At 42.5% G+C, this 21,865-nt stretch overlaps 1 protein-coding gene across 1 annotated transcript in view; it reads left to right on the top strand.

Moving 5' to 3' along the window:
• The window catches only part of LOC307246838 (peroxisomal acyl-coenzyme A oxidase 3-like), a 63,013-nt gene that overhangs the window by 14,514 nt on the left and 26,634 nt on the right, over positions 1 to 21,865 (top strand). Inside the window, exons 7-12 of the mRNA XM_080022868.1 lie at positions 2,444 to 2,587; positions 2,777 to 2,865; positions 3,375 to 3,471; positions 7,065 to 7,247; positions 18,138 to 18,260; positions 18,471 to 18,591. Coding sequence (XP_079878994.1) covers positions 2,444 to 2,587; positions 2,777 to 2,865; positions 3,375 to 3,471; positions 7,065 to 7,247; positions 18,138 to 18,260; positions 18,471 to 18,591 — 757 coding nt within the window. The remainder of the gene's footprint in view (positions 1 to 2,443; positions 2,588 to 2,776; positions 2,866 to 3,374; positions 3,472 to 7,064; positions 7,248 to 18,137; positions 18,261 to 18,470; positions 18,592 to 21,865) is intronic.

The raw sequence follows: 21,865 nt of genomic DNA on the forward strand, positions 1-21,865 counted from the left end.
TTAGTAAACAAGTAAGCTGTACTCTGAAAAATTTAAAACTTAACCTAGAAATGCCGGCAAAACACAACCTGAGACAATGACTGTTTCTACCTAGCAAATGGTCAAAGCCGTCTCCCAAAAAAGCGGGAGCTTTTTTCTTCTTCTTTTTTAAAGGGGATATTTTATGAAAAACTCACCTTTATTAGTGCTTGTGCACATACATTTGGACCTCTAATGGGTCTACTAAAACACAAACTGTGAAATAAGACAACCCAATCAGTTTTTTGTAGGCTCCCTATTTCAGAAAACGTGCCGTTCAGATTTGCCTCACCTTCCTACGTCAAGTGGTGGCTTATTAGAATTAGAACTGCCCCCCATTTGAGTAACTCCAATCTCGGCTTGAGAAATACCTAGTGCCAGACCGCTAGAATTATGCTGAAGCTAAGAGCTAAGAATGGGAACAGCTGTTGTTGGTTGCACAGACCAGCACAAATCTTCTAAAATAAATCAATAGGAACTGTCTGTGACAAAACTGCAGATGAGGGAAATTGTAAGTATTTTAAAGATAATTCTGCTGTGTGTCTTTTGCTGTTTTTGAGGAATACCTGTCAACCCTCCTGTTTTTCCTGGAATTCGCCCATATTTTACCCCTCTCTCCCACTGTCCTCCCGTTTAAACATTTTCTTGTAAATCTCCCGTATTTTAAACCTTTCTGGAAATAAAAAGAATAATAAAAAAAAAAAAAAGGTTTGCCGGTAACGTTGACAGTAGGCAGCACTACGTGATCCGCTGCGTGTTTCTCCAAACAAAACCAATAAGAGCAGTATGTTTATTGTATATGTATTTTTTATTTTCCTCCGTATCCTAATTGAATAAAACAAAAACAAAAAAAAGCCCTGTGCGTAATGGGGTGATATAGAGAGCGCCCCCCTAGTTCTGGAGTGGGGCATGGGCAGCAGCAGCTCATTTGCAATTAAAGTGATACACAGGAAACAGCAGGAACAGAGGGGGTATAGAGGCATGTTATAATGTCTAGAATACATTATCTGAGTGGTATTTTCAGCAAAAAACTTCAGAGACATGTTTTGGGGACCTCAGAGACCTATATGTGTCAGTTTCTCCTACCACACGCCACCCGAGTGGCATTTTCAGGGCCCTCTGGCACAGAGACACAAAACACGATGGGTTGAAGACACCAGTTTATTGTAGAGAGGAGGCTCGGTGGAATTAGCCGGGAGCAGATCGAACATGTCATGACAGGGCTCCCATCCTGAGTGTGTGTGAGGATGGCAGTGTTACGTGTTACTCGTTATTTGGTCTAACAAGCAACAGGTATGCAGCCATCTGAGCCAATCACCTACATCCAGGTCAGGTGTGGCTGCTCAGCCAGACCACCCCCAACACCACACTATATTAACTGGTTGAAAAGGAGTATAATACGGGACCTCAGTGTTTCCCCTAGCGCTGCGCAGCAGATGGACTGCAATAATGTTTGCATTAAAACTTTTGTTCCCTTGGTATATTCAAGACTTAGAACAAAGTGATAACAAGGAGAGGATGGCTGAATAAGCCACATTTATTGCATTAAAATAAGCTGTGTAACCAATGACCTTTGCAAACATTAGCACATCATGAACACAGTGTGCATTCATTGCTGCATCTTCATCTTCCTTGGCTTGGAGAAAATGCCACCATGGCATCAGGATGTGGAAATTTTGCCATAGGAGGCCCATTTATTGAAGTCGTTGTTCACACTGCTCACAGGAACGGTGAGTGCAGTAATTTAAAGGTGCAGTGCGTAGAATTTAGTGGCATCTAGCTGTGAGGTTGCAGATCAAGACCAACTATGGTGGCACATACACACACTCACACACAGGTGGACTCATCACAGGCGCAAACACACAACCAGCACCTGCTTTGAACACACCCCCAGAACACCCTCCTGATTACATACCTTTCCTCTTCCTCATTTACTGCCATAGACACCACAGGAAGAGGCCACATGCTGAATTGCTGTTCCTATTTTCCTGGACTGAATTAACTCTTTGTCGATACAATGTTTTGTCGTCTGATGTTTCTATGTTTACAGTTTTCCATGTAGTTGTTTGGTTTTATGTTTATTTGTCCCACCCGTGGCGATTCTCCCCTCTTGGAGTAGTAGCGATTAGTTGTTTATAGATGGTGGTAAGATGGTTCTTCAAAGAAGGGGATTGGTGTCAAAAAAGCTGTACTCCTGTCATCCCATAGGTCGTCCACAGGACAGAGCATTTGCAGCAGTTGTTGATGATTTAAGAATTAATAAAGAGTTGCATTGCAGGTTGAGAAGTTGAACTCTACTTTCAGACTAACTCTGGTTTAGATGCAATGGCATACAAATACTCTGTGCATGCCCAGCATGCTGACAGCACAGGTTAAAAAAAACAACAATCCACTTTGTCAAATTGCAATATCGTCCACCCAATAGGAGTTTGTGATCAACTCCCCCGACTTTGAGGCCGCCAAGTTCTGGGTGGGCAACATGGGAAAGACCGCCACACACACCATCGCGTTCGCCCAGCTGTACACTCCGGACGGGGTGTGCCACGGCCTCCACTCGTTCATTGTCCAGGTGCTTGTATTTTCTGTTAACTAACTGTTGACGGCAGCAATGCAATTCCTTCTACTGATTGTCTTGCCCAAAAAACTGCTGCTCTTTAAAGTGAACGACTTGGACAGTGGCAAAACAACAAATGACTAATTATCCAACTGTTGGCTGAACAGTAAAGCAAGATGTATGTTTTCTACAATTTACATTCAGCTCAGAGATCCCAAAACCTTGCTCTCCCTGCCTGGCGTCATGGTGGGTGATATGGGCAAGAAGCTGGGACAGAACGGGCTGGATAATGGGTAAGTGCTTAAGGAATTTTTTGATAAGGAACAATTTGTGTGTTGTTTTTTTTTGGCGAGAGACAGAGAAATTATGAGAAAAATGATGGTTGTAAAAATGCTATTGGAATTCTTTCTTCATTTCACTGCAGTGTGTGCTAGACATTTACTTACAAAGAACAAATCTAAATCAAACAAACTATCTGAACTCGCCTGTCTTATTTCATTATAGATTATTATCAATATTGTTTACCATAGATACATAGACAGGAAGGCTCTGAAGATAGAACAGAGCCAGGACAGTCCCCGGGGGGGTGTCAGTGCTGCGCACCACCAAGTCTGATAAGACACCCCTGACAAATTTGATGTGTGGTGTGTGTGTATTGGTCAGATAGTCTGTAATCCAGGAAACAATGAGGGAGCCCACCTACATCTTATAGCTTCCTTGTTAAATGTCTTCAGCTCCTTCTGCATCCGCGTTAGTTTGACCTGGTTGGTTCTGAGTGCTGTTTGTGCTCTCTCGTTGACAGGTTTGCAATGTTTACCAATGTAAGGATCCCTAGGGAAAACTTGCTAAATCAAACAGGTGATGTCACGCCGGAGGGAGTCTACGTAACGCCTATCAAGGTTTGTCGACACGTTCGATGCTGTTTCAACTCTAGCAGATTTGTAAACTCAATTTGGGCATGTCTCCATCTTAACGGAGCTTTTTTCTTTTCTTTTTTTTATTTTTATTTTTTCCAGATTACCGTATTTTCCGGACTATAGAGCGCACCTGTATATAAGCCGCATCCGCTCTATTTAAAAAAAAAGAGATATATAAGCCGCAGATATCTATGTTGAAAAATTAGATATTTACTGCATGTACAGAAAGATTTTGAACTGTAAATGTACATGTATGTACCTGAACAGATTCTTTCCGAACAGTGCCTTTTAACACGGCAGCAACTTTGCTGATTATTTATTTACCTTAATTTCTCCTGTGTTTGAAACCACAAGTCACTTTAATCATCTTCGCTGAAACCCATGAAGTCGTCTTCTTCAGTGTCGGAGTTGAACAGCCTCAGAAGCGCTTCGTCACATCTGTCTCCATCAGTCTCGCTAGCAGTCCAGCCTTTTGGAACCCGTTGGTGATGGTGGATTTTTTCACAGCACTCCACGCTGTTAGGGTCCACTGACAGACATCAGAAAAAGATACTTTTCGCATGCGGCCAGTTTTTGTGAATGACTTCTCACCACTTGTCATCCAAGCCTCCCACTCAACCCGGAATGCAGCTTTAAATGCCCGATTCACACTGATGTCGATGGCCTTCAACTTAAAACTTGCATCATACGAACTTCTTCGTGTGGGTTCCATGATGAAGGGGCGAGGATTTGAAAATAATTACCAGTTGGTAATTTATCGTCCGCGTTCTATCTGCTAAAGAAAAAGTAGCGTATCTTATTTTTGATTCTAATTCCGGTTAGAGCGCCCCTAGCGGTGGAAGAAAAATCCACAGAATAGCCGCACCTTTGTATAAGCCGCATGGTTCAAGACCTAGGAAAAAAGTAGCGGCTTATAGTCCGGAAAATACGGTAGGTAACTAGGTGTTATGTTAGCTGTCGGGTCAGTCCATTTACAGTGCAAAACAAAAAGATGTCCTGTCCATTTAGAATGGTTCAGATTTATCAACATACACAGGTGTTTAGGAACAAATGTAGCCGGTGCTCACGCATCATAAATGCAGTGCTGACTTTGCATATCCAGCTCTTTTGCGCACAAAGTCAGAACATTTCTATGCACAAATTCATGAATGAGGCCTAATGTAGTCCGTAAGTCTTTATATGTTATGCATTTGATCATGTTCCTCAGGGTTTTATTGAGTCTTTTGTAGGGCTGGGTATAAGTACTCAATACCTTTACGGTATCGACCGAAATAACCCAATACCAACTAGTATCGAAACTTCTCCAGTCAAACAATACCTGCATTGTCCTTACCTTTTGTCCCCAGATCTAGAAAAAAATGGCTATTTGTATAGTTTTGCTCGCAGCCAATCACGGCAAGCTTTTTTCGATTTTATGTAACGTGTCTGACGGGCTCACGGCAGCAGCAGCTACAACAGTCTTTTAAAGGATAACAGGGCTGCCCCCTGAAAGTCAACGATTTGAATCATCATTCAGAAACCCGTTAGTCGACTGTGATTCTTCAAGTTGATCAGTCGTTTTTTTGTTTTGATCCGGTCATTCAGTGTGCATTACAGTAACAGGATAAAACAGAAGCTTAAAAAATGCATAGGGATAACATTTCAATGAGGAATTTAAAAAAGGGGAGTCATAAATATATTTTTAACTATGTGAACATGGCTCTCCATGGCCCTCATCACTGTGCCCTGTTCCTCCACATAAATCAACTAAAACCTTAATGATACTGGCATTGATACTTGTATCATCATTTTTAAACAATACCCATCTTTAATATTTGTACATCTGCGAATCAGCTGACATCCATTAAAAAAAAACCATTAAAAAACAAAAGACAACTGAAATTTGTACCAGTTGTTGGGCAGCACATGTACTCTCAGTGGTGGTAAGATGAAGAAAATCCATGTAATTTTTTCTTTAAGTTATAAAGTTGAAGGTTTATTAGATTTCCCACATGGAACTTATAAAGTTGGTGGTCTAGTAATCTAAAGGTTGCTGGTTCGATCCCAGGCTCCTGCTAGCATGCTGTAGTGTCCTTGAGCAAGACACTTAACCCCTAATTGCTCCTGATGGCTGCATCGTTGGTGTTTGAATAATTGCAAGTCACTTTGGATAAAAGCATCTGCTAAATGTAAATAACATATTGATGGTTTTTTATGTGGGGTGACTAGATTTAATCATAACAGGTTACTAATTAAACCACAACACACGTGTAGTGTCATTTTTAAGAAGAAAAATAATAACATTTAAGAATATAAAGACCTGCTTCCGTAGAGACTGGAAGTGTTTCAGTTAAAAAATGGTGAGTTGGATCAGACTCGCCATATTTCCGAATGTTTTTTTTTTTTTGTTTGTTTGTTTTTTGGCTTCCGAAAACAAATAACATTTGTTCGACCAGAAATGATACTAGCTCAAGAGTGGGGAAAAATGTCCAACATGATGCCAATATGGAACAATGCCGGGAGATTTATGGCTTTCGGTGCAAGTGGGAAAGGGGCTTATGGTGAAGATTACAGGGTATGAAAAATCTGACTAAATTACCTAAAATAAAAATGGATTGAGGTAATAGGGGGGCATGGGTGGATACTAAAAATCTTAAAGATGGTCTAGAAAAATGCATCTTAATGTGGCTTAATGTAGTTTCATTCATATATCAATTAAAAAATGTCTCTTATACCCGTCTACTTTGGTTCATATCTAAATCATATGACCTGAAGTTTCTGGTACAACTTTGAAATGTTGTTTTTTTTTCTTCTGTCCAATAGTAGCTCATTAAGCGACATTAAGCTGCCTATTTTGACATATGCAGCCTAATAAAATCAAAATTTGATAATAAAATAATTTATTGTCATTTTCTTGACAATAAGTGGTAATAAGATCATTTTGATCAGTTTTAAAGGTGTTTTTTTTCTACCTCATTAAGCTTTTTTAGAATGTCCCCAAATCGCCAAAATGATTGCTTGAACTTTAATTTTCGTGAAAGTTGGGGGTTGTTGGTTGGCTTGTTGAAATTACCAACACAATGTGTTTACACCTTCAAGCCACATGAGGGAGCAAACATTTTGTTTGTCTTGGAAATGGTCGGTTCACCTATTCAAGCTACAACATCAGTGCTAAATGCAGAAATGGCTATGAAAAATGTGGGTTGTGTGGCCTGGTGCTGCTGTGAGAGTTATTACTTTAATGTTACAATATCAGTTTTGACAGTTTATTTGCCCCGTTTTCCAGGAGGCTGAAGAGAGAGAGGCTTGTCAGCAAATGACTCTTTGCCACAGTCAGAGATGGAAAATTCCACATTTCTCCCAGAGATGTAAATAACCAAGAAAGCAGTGTTCTTGGCGAGGGGGGGATTCCAGTAACATCGTAGTATCTATGTACCACTTAAGAACAAAATGATTCACCATTTTTACAAAGGAAAGCAAAACACATTTATCAAAGTTTGTGTTTCTTTCTTTCTTTCTTTCTTTCTTTCTTTCTTTCTTTCTTTCTTTCTTTCTTTTAATCTATCAATTGTTCCTCTCCATCCTCTTTTCTTTAGGATCCCAGAAAGCGGTTCGGGGAGTCCCTTGGCGCCCTATCTGGAGGCAGGCTAAGCATCTCCAGGATGTCCTGCATCAACCTGCAGCTGGCCCTTACTCTGGCTTTGCGGTTCTCTGCTGTGAGGCGTCAGTTCGGACCCAAGAACGGAGAGGAGGTCCCTCTCCTGGAGTACCAGCTGCAGGTACCACATGAAGATCGGAAGTTTTCTTGCGGGCAGGGCAGGCTAGACTGGGCTGGTACAGTGGTGGTGTATCATTTTCCAACCTTTTTTAGAATTTAATATATGGGCTTGAAGAAACGTCGGCCCATTGCTCCTTGCAAAGTTGCTTCATCTCAGTGACGTTAGTGATGAGCTCCTCAGTTCCTCAGTTCCCAGTTCTGTTGGATAAGGGTTTGGACTTTGGCTGGCTATTTCTGAAACACTGAATTTCTTCTCCTTTAACCGTTCTTTGGTAGACCGACTTGTGTGTTTAAGGTCGCGTTGCTGCTTGAACCACATCTGTCCAGAGAAAATTCTTCCAATAACCTTCTGGTTCAGCCAAGTGATCTTTAGCAAACTTAAGACAGGCAGCAATGTTCTTTTGGAGAGCAGTGGCTACCTCCTTGCCCTTGTTCCATGTTTGCTTGATGGTGGACCCATGAACAGTGACATTAGCCCATGCAAGAAAGGCCTGCAGATCTCAAGACTTTAGCCTGGGGTTCTTTGTGACCTGGAATCTTCTACGCCTTGCTTTTTGTGATTTTTTGTTTGACCACCACTCCAAGGGAGGGCAACAATTGTGTTGTATTTTCTCAACTTCTACACTATCTGCCTGACAGCGGACTGGTGGAGCCCAAACTCTTTAGAAATTATTCTATAACCTTTTCCAGCCTGTTGAGCAACGATGACTCTTTTTCTAAGGTCCTCAGGTCCTCCTTTGAGGCATGGTGTGCTCTGGTATACATTTAATATTTCTATTAATAATAAATGACCACACTTTTGTAGGAAAGACTCATCTTTACTTTTTTTAAGTAAGGTAGTGCCAGCCAAGCTTACACCTTATTGTCATCCCATTGTTTGCAACACATGACTCTAATTATCACTTACGTGAATGAGTAATACAACAGGTTCACATACTTTGTACGACATTTAATGTCAGTTCATAATTAGGGATTCAAGCTCCTGGGGCTTCTTGTAAAATTCCCAGAAATGTTTGTTTCCCAGAAATGTTTGGTTCTTCAGAAATACTTGCGCAATTACCTGTGAGATGGTAAATGATAGTGACATGAAATTTGGCACATGGACAGATATTCTCTTCCAAATGGTTCACAAACTAAAATGATCCAGATCGGTCAAATGGTGGCGCTTTAATTAAAAGTCAAGTCAAGTCAAGTCACACTTTATTTATAAAGTAAATTTCATACCAGGGCAACACAATGTGCTTTATAGAGAAATACCATCAAAGAAAATATAAAGTATAAAATGTCTGTGCAATCATAAGAACAGTCAGTGCAGAATAAACAAATCTTACAGCGTACAGAGCACACACACACACACACACACACGCACAGAATTCTGTCATAGACTATAGTGCACAGCAAAGTTTTTAACCTGGTTTTAAAAGTGGTCAGTGTGGGGGCCTCTTTCAGGTCCTCAGGTAGGATGTTCTTTCTACTGGGGGCATAGATACAGAAGGCAGCCTCCCCTGCTCTAGAGTTAGTACGAGGGATGGTAAAAAGACCACTGCCTGTGGACCTGAGAGTTCTTGCTGGTTTGTGTGTAATGAGCATTTATTTTATATACTGAGATGCAAGGCCATTTATCGCTCTATATCCAAGTAGCAGAATCTTAAAATCAATCCTAGTTTTAACAGGGAGCCAATGTAGAGATCTAAGAAAAGGTGTGATGTGTTCAAACTTTTTTGTCCCAGTGAGAATGCGTGCAGTCGCATTTTGGATTAACTGTAGCCGAGGCACAGCTGATTTTGGGAGGCGGGTGAATAGGCCATTACAGTAGTCTAATCTACTTGTTATGAATGCGTAGATTAATTGGAGTCTGCTTTTGACAGGAAGCCTCTAAATTTTGAAATGTTTTTTAGATGGTAGAAGGCTGATTTTGTCATCTGATTGATATGACTCTTAAACCCAGATTTGGCTTAATTCTTGCTCACCAGAGACAGAGATCTGAGATGAGCTGCAACTTTCTGCCTCTGAGCTTTTGCACCAAAGATGAGTATTTCTGTTTTATCTTTGTCCAGTTGTAAAAAGTTCTGTGACATCCATACATTAATATCATAAATACACTGAGTGAGGTAGTGTATGGGGAGAATGTCATCAGGGGATATGTACAGTTGTGAATCATCTGCATAATTATAGTAATTTAGTTTGTGTTTCTTTATAATACGTGCAAGTGGGAGCATTTAGAGATTAAACAAGAATCGAACCATGGGATACTCCACATAATAATATCCACTTTATTCGAGACAAAATCTTTAATGGACACAAATAACTGCATGTCCTGTAGGTAGGTTCTGAACCAGTTTTGAACCGGACCAGATAGGCCAACCCATTTTTTAATCTCTCCAATAAAATATGATGGTCAACAGTGTCAAAGGCAGCTCTGAGATCCGGGAGCAGAACAACAGATAGTTTTTTAGAATCAGTGTTTATATGCAGATCATTCACAACTTTAATTAGTGCTGTTTCTGTGTTCTATGGTGAGGTCGAAAACCAGATTGATAGGTATTTAAAAGGCTGTTTGAGGTTAGATAGCTGTTAAGATGAAGGTAAACTGTTTTTTCAAGTATTTTGCTGAGTAATGGCAGGTTGGAAATGGGCCTTTAGTTGGCAATAACTGTTGCATCGAGATTGCTGTTCTTCAGGAGTGGTTAATGACAGCTGTTTTAAGTGCTGCAGGAAATATACCTGATTTAGAAGAGCCGTTTCAAATTTCTAATGCCTCATGTGCTAGGCAGTTAAAAAGAGTTTTAAAAAATGTTGTAGGGAGAGGGTCCAGGCAGCAGGTGGAGGACCTGAGCTGACCAACAATATCGTCAAGTCCTTTTATGTCTAAAGGGGCAAAGTGAGACATGGCAGCAGTCATATTACTGGAGAACTGGAGGGTAGGTTCATTTCTGGATGTTGAGGCACTAATATTCTGTCTGATAGCTATAATTTTTTACTGAAGAATGTAGCGAATTCCTCACATTTTTCAGTGCAGAGAATCTCTGACCGGGTTGTAGATGGTGGATTAATAAGTTGATCAACAGTGGAAAAGAGCACTTTACCATTGTTGATATTTTCATGAATGTTTTTTGAGAAGAAGGACTGTCTGGCCTGTTTGATTTCTATGTCGTATTGATTGAGTCTATCCTTGTAAATTTCATGGTGAACCTGAAGTTTTGTCTTTCTCCATTTTCGTTCTGCTTGGCGACGCTCTCTCTTAAGCTGCCTAACAACTGCTCCATTTCTCCAGGGAGCTTTTTGTGTTTCTGTGTTTTTAGTTTTAACAGGTGCAATGTTATCAATGATATTTTGTATTTTTGAGTTTAAGTTGTTCGCAGGATCCTCAGTTGATGATGCCATGAACAGCGATAACTCATTTACAATTCTCTTAAAGGTTTCAATGGTTTTATCGTTAATGATGTGTTTTTCTAATTGTCCCCCTCTGTTGTACAGGAAAGCAGACACGTCAAAAAATATGCAATAGTGATCTGAAATAGCAACATCCATGACACAGCGTACAGTGATATCAAGTCCTTTTGATATTTTGATAAGTCCAGAGGATGCCCCTTATTGTGGGTGGGTCCAGAAACATACTGAGTGAGGTCAAATGCCTCCAACAGGCCAATGAAGTTTTGAGCATCTGGGCCTGTTTGATTGTCAACATGAATATTAAAATCACCTGAGATTATTATACATCCATAATCAGTGACAGGGATGGACAGGATTAAGAATGAGTACATTAGAGGGACAGCTCAGGTTGGACAGGTGGAAAAGTGAGAGAGGCCAGATTGAGATGGTTTGGACACATGTGTAGGAGAGATGAGAGTTACATTGGGAGAAGGATGCTGAGGATGGAGCTGACAAGTAAGAGGAAAAGAGGAAGGCCAAAGAGAAGGTTTATGGATGTGGTGAGGGAGGACATGCAGGCGGTTGGTGTAAGGGAGGAAGATGCGCAGAATAGAAGATATGGGAGGCAGATGATCCGCTGTGGCGACCCCCAACGGGAGCAGCCGAAGGTAAAAGAAGAAGATAATTATTGGAGACCTTGGACACTATTTCAGAGAATTCATCAAGAAAGCCACATTTAGATTTTGCTGGCCGATAGACAGTGATGAATAATAAATAACGGAGCACTGCAGTTTATGGATAAAGCCAGGTGTTCAAAAGACGTGAATTCCCCAAGGGGGATTTCCTTGCACCAAAACTATCAGAGAAGACAGCAGCTATTCCACCACCTCTCTTATCAGTTCTAGTGGTTTGGATGAATTTGAAATTAGGAGGTGTTGTCTCAATGAGTGAGACTTTGCCATTTCTGTCCAGCCAGCTCTCAGTCAGTAGAGTGAAATCCAGGTTATGGGTACTTCTCAGAACATTAACTAAAAATGATGTATTTGTTACGATCTGACGTTTAATAAAGCCATTTTTATTGTTCTAGGTGCATGGCTTTGTGGGGGACTGATAGTTGAAGTCCAAACTGGTAATAAATTGTTTAGATTCCTCTATGTTACAGGGAAGTTACGTGATTTGGGTCTATGGTTTATAATAACAGGAATTGTAAAGCAGGTTGACAGTCATGAATGTTCGTAGAGTGGATCGGACCCACAAAACATCAGTAGTGGAGAGGATTTCAACATAAATTCCATGTTCATGGCGAGGAGAAATCAAAATTTAAATCTTTAACAAGGCCAAGACTAGGGCTGTGACAGTATGAAAAAAACATAATATGGTGCTCTTTTTTTTAAGTGGAATTTACCGTCAATTTATGCTATTTAAAAACATGTACAAACAAACATCAACTGTATGGGCATTTACACATAAGATAAGTGTGTTCGCTATAAGCACAAAATTTAACTCCCAACTGTTTACTTCATGCTTCTTTCTTTAAGTCTGTGTATTGTGTGTGTGTATGTATTAAATTGAACGTTTTCTTAAGATATCTCAAGTACTGAAGCCTAGAAATAATTAGGGCTGCCCCAAGTCAAAATCAGTCAACTCTGATTTTTCAAGTCAAATCGTTTTTTTTGTTTTGTTTTGTTTGGTCTGTCAGTGTGCGTTACAATAACAGGATAAAACAGAAAGAAGCTTACAAAAATTTACAGGGATAACATTTCAACGAGAAATTGGAAATTAGGAATTGTAAAATTAGAAATTAGTGTCATAAATATATTTAGATATGTGTGAATCCTCCCTAATATGTTTTATATGGGGGATATGTGTGGTGCACAAAGCTGAAGTTACAAGCAGAGCGACTCAAAAGTTTTGTTGCTCCAGAAGGCCTTGAACATAGGATGGAAGACAGTTAATGAGGATAACTCAACAATGATGATTGTGTTTATTTTTCATATCACACACCATATGCACTCCTGTAACTTTCACCAGCAAAAAAATGAAATTCAAAAAAATATATTATTTTATTTTATTATTTGCGGTGATGACGGTAGTAAGCTCAATCCCATGGTGACATCACGTGATGGCGGTATTTGTAGTAATGCGGTAAACGTCACAGCCCTAGCCATAACTCCTACTCTGCAAGTCCCATTTTCACAAAAACGTGGTCTTTATATCCAGGCAAACGTGCTGTACAAAAAAGTCAATGGGAGCACTTACGTTTTGTTTTTTTTCAACAATTATTTTGTGAAGGCTTTATCAGCTTTTCAATGATTGACACCAAATTTGATACAGGACATAAAGGTACCTAGCTTCACAAAAGTACTATGAAAGATTTACAATCGGATAAGCAATATGACCGCTATTATCCATTAAACTTGACAATGGGTGTGGTGTAACACAAAATCGGCCATAATTCATTAACTGTTTGTCCAATCCTCACAAAACTTAATGGGTAGATTAGGTAGAAGTATTGGAACCTATGTGTCAAAGTACAGGTACTCCTCACTTAACGATGGAATTACGTACCTACAACCAGGTAGTTTAGCGCATTGGTCAATAAGCGACGACCCATGTTATATCATGGTAAGGGGGCGTGGCCATTGCAAATACGCTAGTGTAGTGAATACTGACAGACTGCGGGAATGAGAACAGTGATGACGATGAAATGCATACAGTGTATATAGTGTTTATAGTATATATAGTATTTATAGTGTATATGGTGTATAAAGGGTGATGCGTGATGAGATGCTTGACGCTGATACGCTGCGCACACAGCGGTATTGTACACAGGGTATAATACAGACTGGTCAGAGAGCTGGTTGTAAGTGTGAACGGTCGTTAAACAGGTAGGTTGTTAAGTGAGGAGTACCTGTACTTAGCAATTGAACTTTATGGGGCGCTACAATGCCAGAAACGACTATCTCCTTATGTGATTAGTGGAATTTCACGAAACTTGGTGTATATGCTTTATAGACTATTTTTAGTCGAAATATGCAGTTTGGTTGTTATCGGTAAATACCTGGGCATATTTACATGTGGCCAATCACATGATGGCTTATAACTCAAGTTGGGTTAAGGCAATAATCATGACACTAGGGTAACATGTTTAGACTACTAATTGGAACATTCGCGCCAAGTTTGGGGTGAATCCATCCAATGGTTTCCAAATGGCAAGATTTTCTGTTAGTGTAAAGATAACATGTCTGTGGACACCTTTAATATTTATCCAGTATGTGGCAGTATTGTGGTGATCACTCTGATCTTTTCACCAGTCATCTCAATTCTTGGAACTCCCTCACAGCTTGCACCATGAGATCTTAATTCAAGATTCAAGATTCAAGAGGTATATTCGTCACATACACACATACTTTCATACATATATGTAGTGAAATGTTAGTGCAACGCACCCGGTGATTACACACAATATTTCGAGACTGAACACAGTAACTACCTAAGAAAATTTCTTTCTATTAGACCAACTAACTGATTCCTAAACCGTAATACAGTAAGTTGAATACTTATAGAATAAAATAAAAATATATAGAATAAAATAAAATACAATTGAATAGATAAAGGGAATAGGCTTACGTATATGGGATGGACTTGTGTATATGGGATAGGCAGTTATGTAAATGACCGATATGTGCGTTAAAGTGGCATGTGAATAAAGTGAGGTAGTGTTTGTGGGATAATACAGCACAGTATACAACAGTACAACGCAGCAATACGGTAACACCGAACAACCCATAACAGTGACACAGTATGCGGTACAGTATGCTACATACAGTACAGAAGGTAGTGGAGCCTATGTGTGTGGCTCAGTGAGGACCCCTGGTGAGGTCAGCATTGACAGTTCTTATGGCTTGCAGGAAAAAACTCTGTCTCAGTCTCTCTGTTCTCGCTGTGTGACTGCGGAGGCGCTGACCACAGCAGTTGGAACAGTCGTTGTTGGGGTGATGAGGATCCTTCATGATCCTGCGGTCTCTGCTAATACACCTCCTGGTGTATAATTCCTGCAGGGAGGGGAGGGTAGTTCCAGTGGTACGTTCAGCTGAACCCACCACCCTCTGCAGGTTCCGCCTGTCCTGAGCATTACAGATCCCAAAACAGGCATCAATGTTGCCTGCCAGGATGCTCTCCACTGCTCCAGAATAGAAGGACTTGAAGATCCTCACAGAGACCTGGAATTTCCTCAGCTGTCTGAGGTGGTAAAGACGCTGCCTCGCCTTTCTCACCAGAGTGTCTGTTTGTAAAGTCCATGTTAAATCCTCTGTGATGTGGACTCCCAGGTACTTGAAGCTGCTCACCTTGTCAACAGAAGTCCCATTAATCACCAAGGGCGCGTGCGTCCTCGATTGTAATCCTCGCCTAAAGTCCACAATCAGCTCCTTACCTTTGCTGACGTTCAGGTGGAGGCTGTTGTTCTGGCACCAGAGTGACAGGTCAGCCACCTCCTCACGGTAGGCCTTCTCATCGCTATCGGTGATCAGTCCCACGACAACGGTGTCGGATCTGTTCTGCTGGTAACACAATGGGCTTGAATCCTGTTAATTGTCACTTGGAGCTATATTTTATAATGTTTTTTTGTGTTTTAGCAGTTTATGAAAATCTGATCCCAGGTTATGTCAAATGTATGAAGCAATTCAGATAATTCTAGAGGGTTCACAATCTTTCCAGCACCACTGTAGATGAGTAGTTGCCTTTTGAAACCTGGATTTTGTTTAAAGCAATTTGGAAAGTTTCAAATAATATTTAGATGTGTGTGTGTGTGTGTGTGTGTGTGTGTGTGTGTGTGTGTGTGTGTGTGTGTGTGTGTGTGTGTGTGTGTGTGTGTGTGTGTGTGTGTGTGTGTGTGTGTGTGTGTGTGTGTGTGTGTGTGTGTGTCCTTCACCTCAATACATATTAACTTCAGATCACAATAATTGACTGCAAAGTGTTCAAAGTTTAAAGTGCAATTCTGTCTTTCCGGTGAGCAAGGAAGGGGTATAAGGAGAGGACAACAGAAGCATTCACCTAGGGATGTCTGTAAACAGCAGTGTATCTCAAAAGTTCAAGATACCTTATTTCCTCAAGTCGTGACTCGGGCCTTTATTTACCTCTTCTGCAGAGGGTACAAGGCCTTTATTTAAAGCAGGCTTATATTAAAGGCAGGCTTTTAAAAAAAAAATCGAATTCCCTCTGTTTAACAAGTCTATTGATTCATATTTTTGTATGAATTTCGAATAAATTTTCTGTCTGGGTGGCATGCCATGCAAACACACGTATGTTGAAAAAAGAGAGAGCTTATAGCTACCTTAATGTGGCACTAGCTGACTGGGGAAATTGTTTTCCAGGTTCGCATTGAACACACCACTTCCTGCTTGGAACAGTGGAGAGCGAGCGCACTCTGAGCGGGGCATTTGCCCCATGAAGCGATCTGCGATCTGCTATGCATCAGTAGGGAATGGTGTAAATGAAATACATCTACAATAAAAACACACTGTTTTTATTTGCTTTGTTTGGGAGTAGAGCACCGCACTGGAACAGCACTGCAGCTCCAATCAGTTTTTGTCCCGGTTTTTATTTGAGGCAGGCTTTTATTTGATCATGTAGACCATGCCCCTCGCGGTTATTAGAGGCCCGGTTTTTATTTGACTAATGGATTATATTTGAGGAACTACAGTAAGTAATATGAGTCCATATTCTGCCACTGACTTTGAACAGTAGCCTCTGGACACTGTGGTGAGAAAAAATATTTCTCATTTGCCGTTGACTTCCGTTGCTTTTGCAAATTCATTCTCATATAGTATTCATTCTGCTAGACTTCAGCTGCTTTTGACACTGTCAATCACAGCATACTCCTGTCCATACTCTCAAGTATGGGCATAACGGGCAGTGCACTTTCCTAGTTCGAATCTTACCTTACTGGGTGCTCGTTCAGTGTGACATGGCAAGGCCAGCTGTCTGTGCCTCACAACCTCACCACAGGGGTGCCCCAAGGCTCGGTGCTAGGACCCCTCCTCTTTGCCATATACACCACCTCACTGAGCCCGATCATCCGCTCACATGGCTTTTCATATCACTGCTATGCGGATGATACTCAACTCTATCTGTCCTTCCCGCCCGACGACCCCACTGTCTCGACGCGGATCTCGGATTGTCTCGCTGACATATCCACATGGATGAAGGATTACCATCTTCAACTAAATCTGGCGAAAATGGAACTGCTGGTCTTCCCGGCCAAACAAGGTATTTATCACAACATTGATATTAGAATCGACTCTGTATCTCTTGTTCCTACCAAGGCTGCAAGGAATCTTGGTGTCATTATTGATGACCAACTGACATTCTCGGACCATGTTGCCGCCGTCTCCCGGTCCTGCCGCTTCACACTATTCAACATCCGAAAAGTCAGGCCGTACCTGACCCAATATGCCACTCAACTGCTGGTACAAACCTTGGTGACGTCCCGTCTCGACTACCTCAACGCCCTCTTAACAGGCTTGCCGGCCTGTGCGGTGAAGCCACTACAGATGATACAGAATGCGGCGACGCGACTGGTGTTCAACCAGCCAAAGAGGGCACATGTCAAGTTCAAGTCTCTTATGCTGGCTTACAGAGTGATTGCTGGGAATGCTCCCGCCTACTTACCTCTTGTAAGAGCACATGTTGCCCCCCGGATGCTGAGCTCGTCAAATGAGCGTCGCCTGGCTCTGCCGGCCATACAGCCACGGCAATCCAGGTTATTCTCATTTGTAGTTCCACGTTGGTGGAACGAGCTGCCAAAAATTACCAGAGCAGGGACCTCCCTCTCTGTCTTTAAGAAGCACTTGAAGACCCAGCTCTTCAGTGAGTACCTCTTCTCCTAACCTACAATTACTTAGCACTACTTAGCAGTATTTATTGTTACACTAATGTCTCTGTCGCAATGTAGCTTGAATGTTATTCTCCCTTGTAAGTCACTTTGGATAAAAGTGTCTGCTAAATGACAAAATGTAAATGTAAATATTAAACACACTTCTAAAATATGGAGTAGGTTAAAACATTGCATGCAAGTATCTAAAAAGAGGGGCTTAGTACACTGTAGGCTATGACTGAGGTAAAGTCAGTATCTATCGCTTACCTCCACAATGAACCAGCTTTTACCTAGCTAGCCTAGAACAATACTCTGGTTATCGATAATTTATAGCCTAAACTAGTCATTCTATTGAGTACTTTTTATTTCAAGCAAATTTGTATCTGAGGTATTGCGGCCAGGAACATAAACATTCTATGTTGGGTGAAACATTTCCCTATCCCTTTAAAAAGGAAAGCATAGTTTAATGTTGATCGACGCAGCCTGATAGTCATTCCTTTAGCTATAGACATGGATTAATTCTGTGTGTGTGTGTGTGTGTGTGTGTGTGTGTGTGTGTGTGTGTGTGTGTGTGTGTGTGTGTGTGTGTGTGTGTGTGTGTGTGTGTGTGTGTGTGTGTGTGTGTGTGTGTGTGTGTTACAGCAATGGCGGCTACTCCCCTATCTTGCGGCAGTGTATGCCATAAATAGCTACTTCAAATTCTCCTTCACAAAATTTGGGGAATTCTCGATTGGACAGATGATGAAGAACAAGGACCAGAGCCACGTGAGTAAGCCAAAGGTTGAGAAGACAAAACCAAGATGGCTGTGGGGGCTTCATAGTCCCACTTACACTGTGAACCGTAGAACAACTTGTACTTTTCATAAAAAAAAAATGCCTGTTTCCTCGCCAGCATGATGGTTGAGGTCGTCAAAAGGGAGCAGACTCCATTCGTCCATGGAAATGAATTGGGTTGAAAGTGTTTCCTGTGTCCAGGCGGAGCTGGGGCGTGAGATCCACGCAGTGTCCTGCGCTATAAAGCCTCTGGGATCCTGGACCGCTCAGAAGGGGATTCAAGAGTGCAGAGAGGCATGCGGTGGACACGGATACCTTTCCAGTAAGCCTCACTTTCTCTCTCTCTTACACACACGCACGGACACGCATATATATACAGTATATATATACTTTCATGCACACTTTTCTACAATAACTTTTGAAAGCGCTCCACTCTAGCAAAAAAAAGCAGCCAGACTGCAGCTGCCTTTTAAGACTTACGCTGTGTCCAGAATGGTAAACTACATATAAGATTCTACATACATTCTCTTACATAATACATACTATTGTGTGTGAGTAAAAAAACTCCTTAGACACGCTGCACCGTAACTTTCAGCCATTTGCGGGTTGATGGCGATACTCTATAGAGTTACTGAAGCTATGTAACTCCAGTTCTATGAAGGAGGCATAGCCCTTGAGGGGTATGGTGGTGGTATATATCCAATCCTGCATAGTGGAACTACTGAAATTCATCATGTGCACTTGCATCAGCCAATCAGGATGGAGCAGCATAGCCTATATAAACCACCTTTGTCATCTAAAACCAATTCAGCAAGACTGCCAGCAGCCCAAACAGTTTCATGATGGTCAGTGCTGTCTTTGGCCCAACCGGACAAGTCCGAGGACGGAAATAAAGTCCACGCTCCGTTGTTTGGACAACCGGGCCCTCATCTGCATGGTGTCTAACTGTAGACCCAGATAGACCACCTGCTGACTGGGTGTGGGAGTGCTCTTCTCCCAGTTTATCGGGAACCCCAAGTCTGTGAGGTGTTCGATCACAAGCTTGACCGCGAGCGACTGCTAGTGCCACAGAGGGAGCCAGGATCAGGATGTCGTCCAGATATATCAGAATTCGGACCCCTTGACGACACAGTGGCAAAAGTGCTGCCGCGACACAGCAGGAAAACGCAGGGAGCGAGCTTGTAGCTGAACGGTACCCTGGTGTACTTGTAGGGTATTATATAGAAATGGAGAAACCTTTTGTGTTTCGGCGCCGTCGAGATGTGGAAGAAGGGGTCGTTCACGTCGATGCTTGAAGAGTAATTACCCCCTTGGATCGCCTGCAGCAGCACTTTCACGGTGAGCATGCAAAATGGATGAGTTGTTATGTGGCAATTCAGTGTGCGTAGGAAGTGGAAGTAGTTTGAATAGAACCGCCTGTTCCGAAGCTCCGTGGGCACCACTCTCACGGCTCCCTTGCTGAGTGGAACTGCTATCTCTGCGCTCAGAGCTGCAGCCTTCTCCGGTGACATCATCATTGTCCACACAACGTCGGGGTTGGACGAAATTGCAGCACGTAACCCCCTCGCAGTGTCCTCTGCAGAACACAGAGGAGACGCCATCTGGCATATAGCTTGCTTCAGGGGCAGGTGGCTGGCTGGCCAGCCGGGGCATATTGGCTAAGCACTCCTCCGCTGGTCGAAGCCTGACTGCAGGGAAACAAACCCAAGGTGGCCCCGTCATAAAAGGGATTATTGTGTGCTCCCAGGAACGTGTGCATCTCCGTGGAGTGCGACGCAGTCATAGACATGGCACGCGTAGCCATGCACCCGGACCTTGGTCTCGTCGGTGGACCGGGGGTTCAGGTGCTTGTTGTGTTCTGCCAACTGAGGGGCAGTGTGTCCCGTGAGGGGCGCTGCCCTCATGCAGCTGTGGGAGTCCCACGAGGGCACGTCACACCCACCCGGTGAGGTACTGTGTGCAAGCAGCCTTCAGTTACATTCACCTCCTTGTGCAAGCGAAGTGAAGGATGATAGACAGTGTTTCCCATAGAGGTTTTTTTCAGGCCTGGAGGTACGCACCGAAAAAACCCTAAACAGACGAGGCATGCAGGATGGCATATTGACGCGGTCAGCTTCAGTCAGATGGCGCAGCAGGCGGTCTGCCAAGGGATCACAAGGAGATAATGACTTAATAAGTTTCATTTATTGCACAAAAATAAGGAGGTGGCCCATTTATTGAAATCTTCATGCAGGCCCCCAAGTACTCTTCACGCAGCCTATTCCTGAATTCTGTTTTCACCCACCAAAAGTGAAGATTTGTCTTTATTTAGAAAATTCTTAAATTTAAAGATAATCGTAATTTCAAGTCACTGATAGCAGTGGCACTCGCATGACGTCAAAAGTTGTGGGTATGTGTGTCAACTTGCTGTCAAGCTCAGCTGGTACCGGTTAATAAATCGATATTTGGCGTCATTTTTGCTGTTAATTTTATTTCATTTTTTTCTCGTTGGCCTAGAGGCCCAATATTTATTTATTTCATGAAGGAAAGGCTCCATGCTTCCTCCATGGAGGCGGGTGGGGGTGTGAAGCTACTTGCATGCTTTTAAGGGCATGGATCAGAGGACTCAGAGCTCACCGTGTGTGTGGGAGAGAGTCTAGAGTCACTCGCTTTGTTGTGTGCCCCAGGCGCTGTTGACGAGAGGTGTCAGTTACTCAGTTACTCCCCGGCGTCACGGGCGGACAACACTAGGGCTACCGCACACAATCTGTGCCAGAGCCCCTCGTGTCAGCGCGCTGAGGAAAAGCAGAGAGGGAAGAGACCTGACCATCATTTGAAGAATACTCCTAAACAACTGGATTGGAAACAAATAACTGTTTTTTTAACACACACTCCCTCTCAGTCTGAGAGGAGGAAACAGCCAGAATGGCTTGCATCTGGGTGAGCACCTGGGTGCACCTCCATCACGTGCCGGTGCGACAGAGGCCTGGTCCTCGTTGAACTGCTTGCAGCCAATGCCCGAAGAGAAGTGGGGACGTCCTTCCTCTCGGTGGCGTGGGGTGGTGACGGTGACGCCATCATTTCTACAGTGGCCTAGCACGTCGGCACGAGATCCATGAAGAATTCACTCCGACAGACCAGCTCGACAGCCAAGACGGAACGGAAGACGTCATGCCGGAGGCAGCATGCTCGGCTCCCAGACAGATGAGGCATTTGTCGTGGGCATCGCCCACTACTGTCAGCCCCATGCATAAGCAGGTGGTTCTACTCGGTAGAAGAGAAACCTTCAAGCCGCTGACTAAAAATCTACTCGGTGACGTTATCTTGAACTTGAACTGTAATTAGAAGGAGAGTACTCATGTATCAGTCGCTGCTGAATTGGAAAAGAGGACAAAGGGGGGCACTTCTAGGGTTGATATAGGCTGTGCTGCTCATGGGCTGAAGTGAGTGACCGTGATGAATTTCAATAGTTTGCTATGCGAGGTTGAATGTAAACCAATCGGAGCATAGCCCCAAAGGGGCAGAACTTCCTGACATAGAACCTTTGCCGCTGTGTCCATTTTGGATGTATTTTGTACATTTAGACTCATGAAACCGGTTGCAGTCTTGTTTTTGCC

The sequence above is a fragment of the Zeus faber genome (genome assembly GCF_960531495.2).
Source record: "Zeus faber genome assembly, chromosome: 22".
Classification (NCBI taxonomy): domain Eukaryota; kingdom Metazoa; phylum Chordata; class Actinopteri; order Zeiformes; family Zeidae; genus Zeus; species Zeus faber.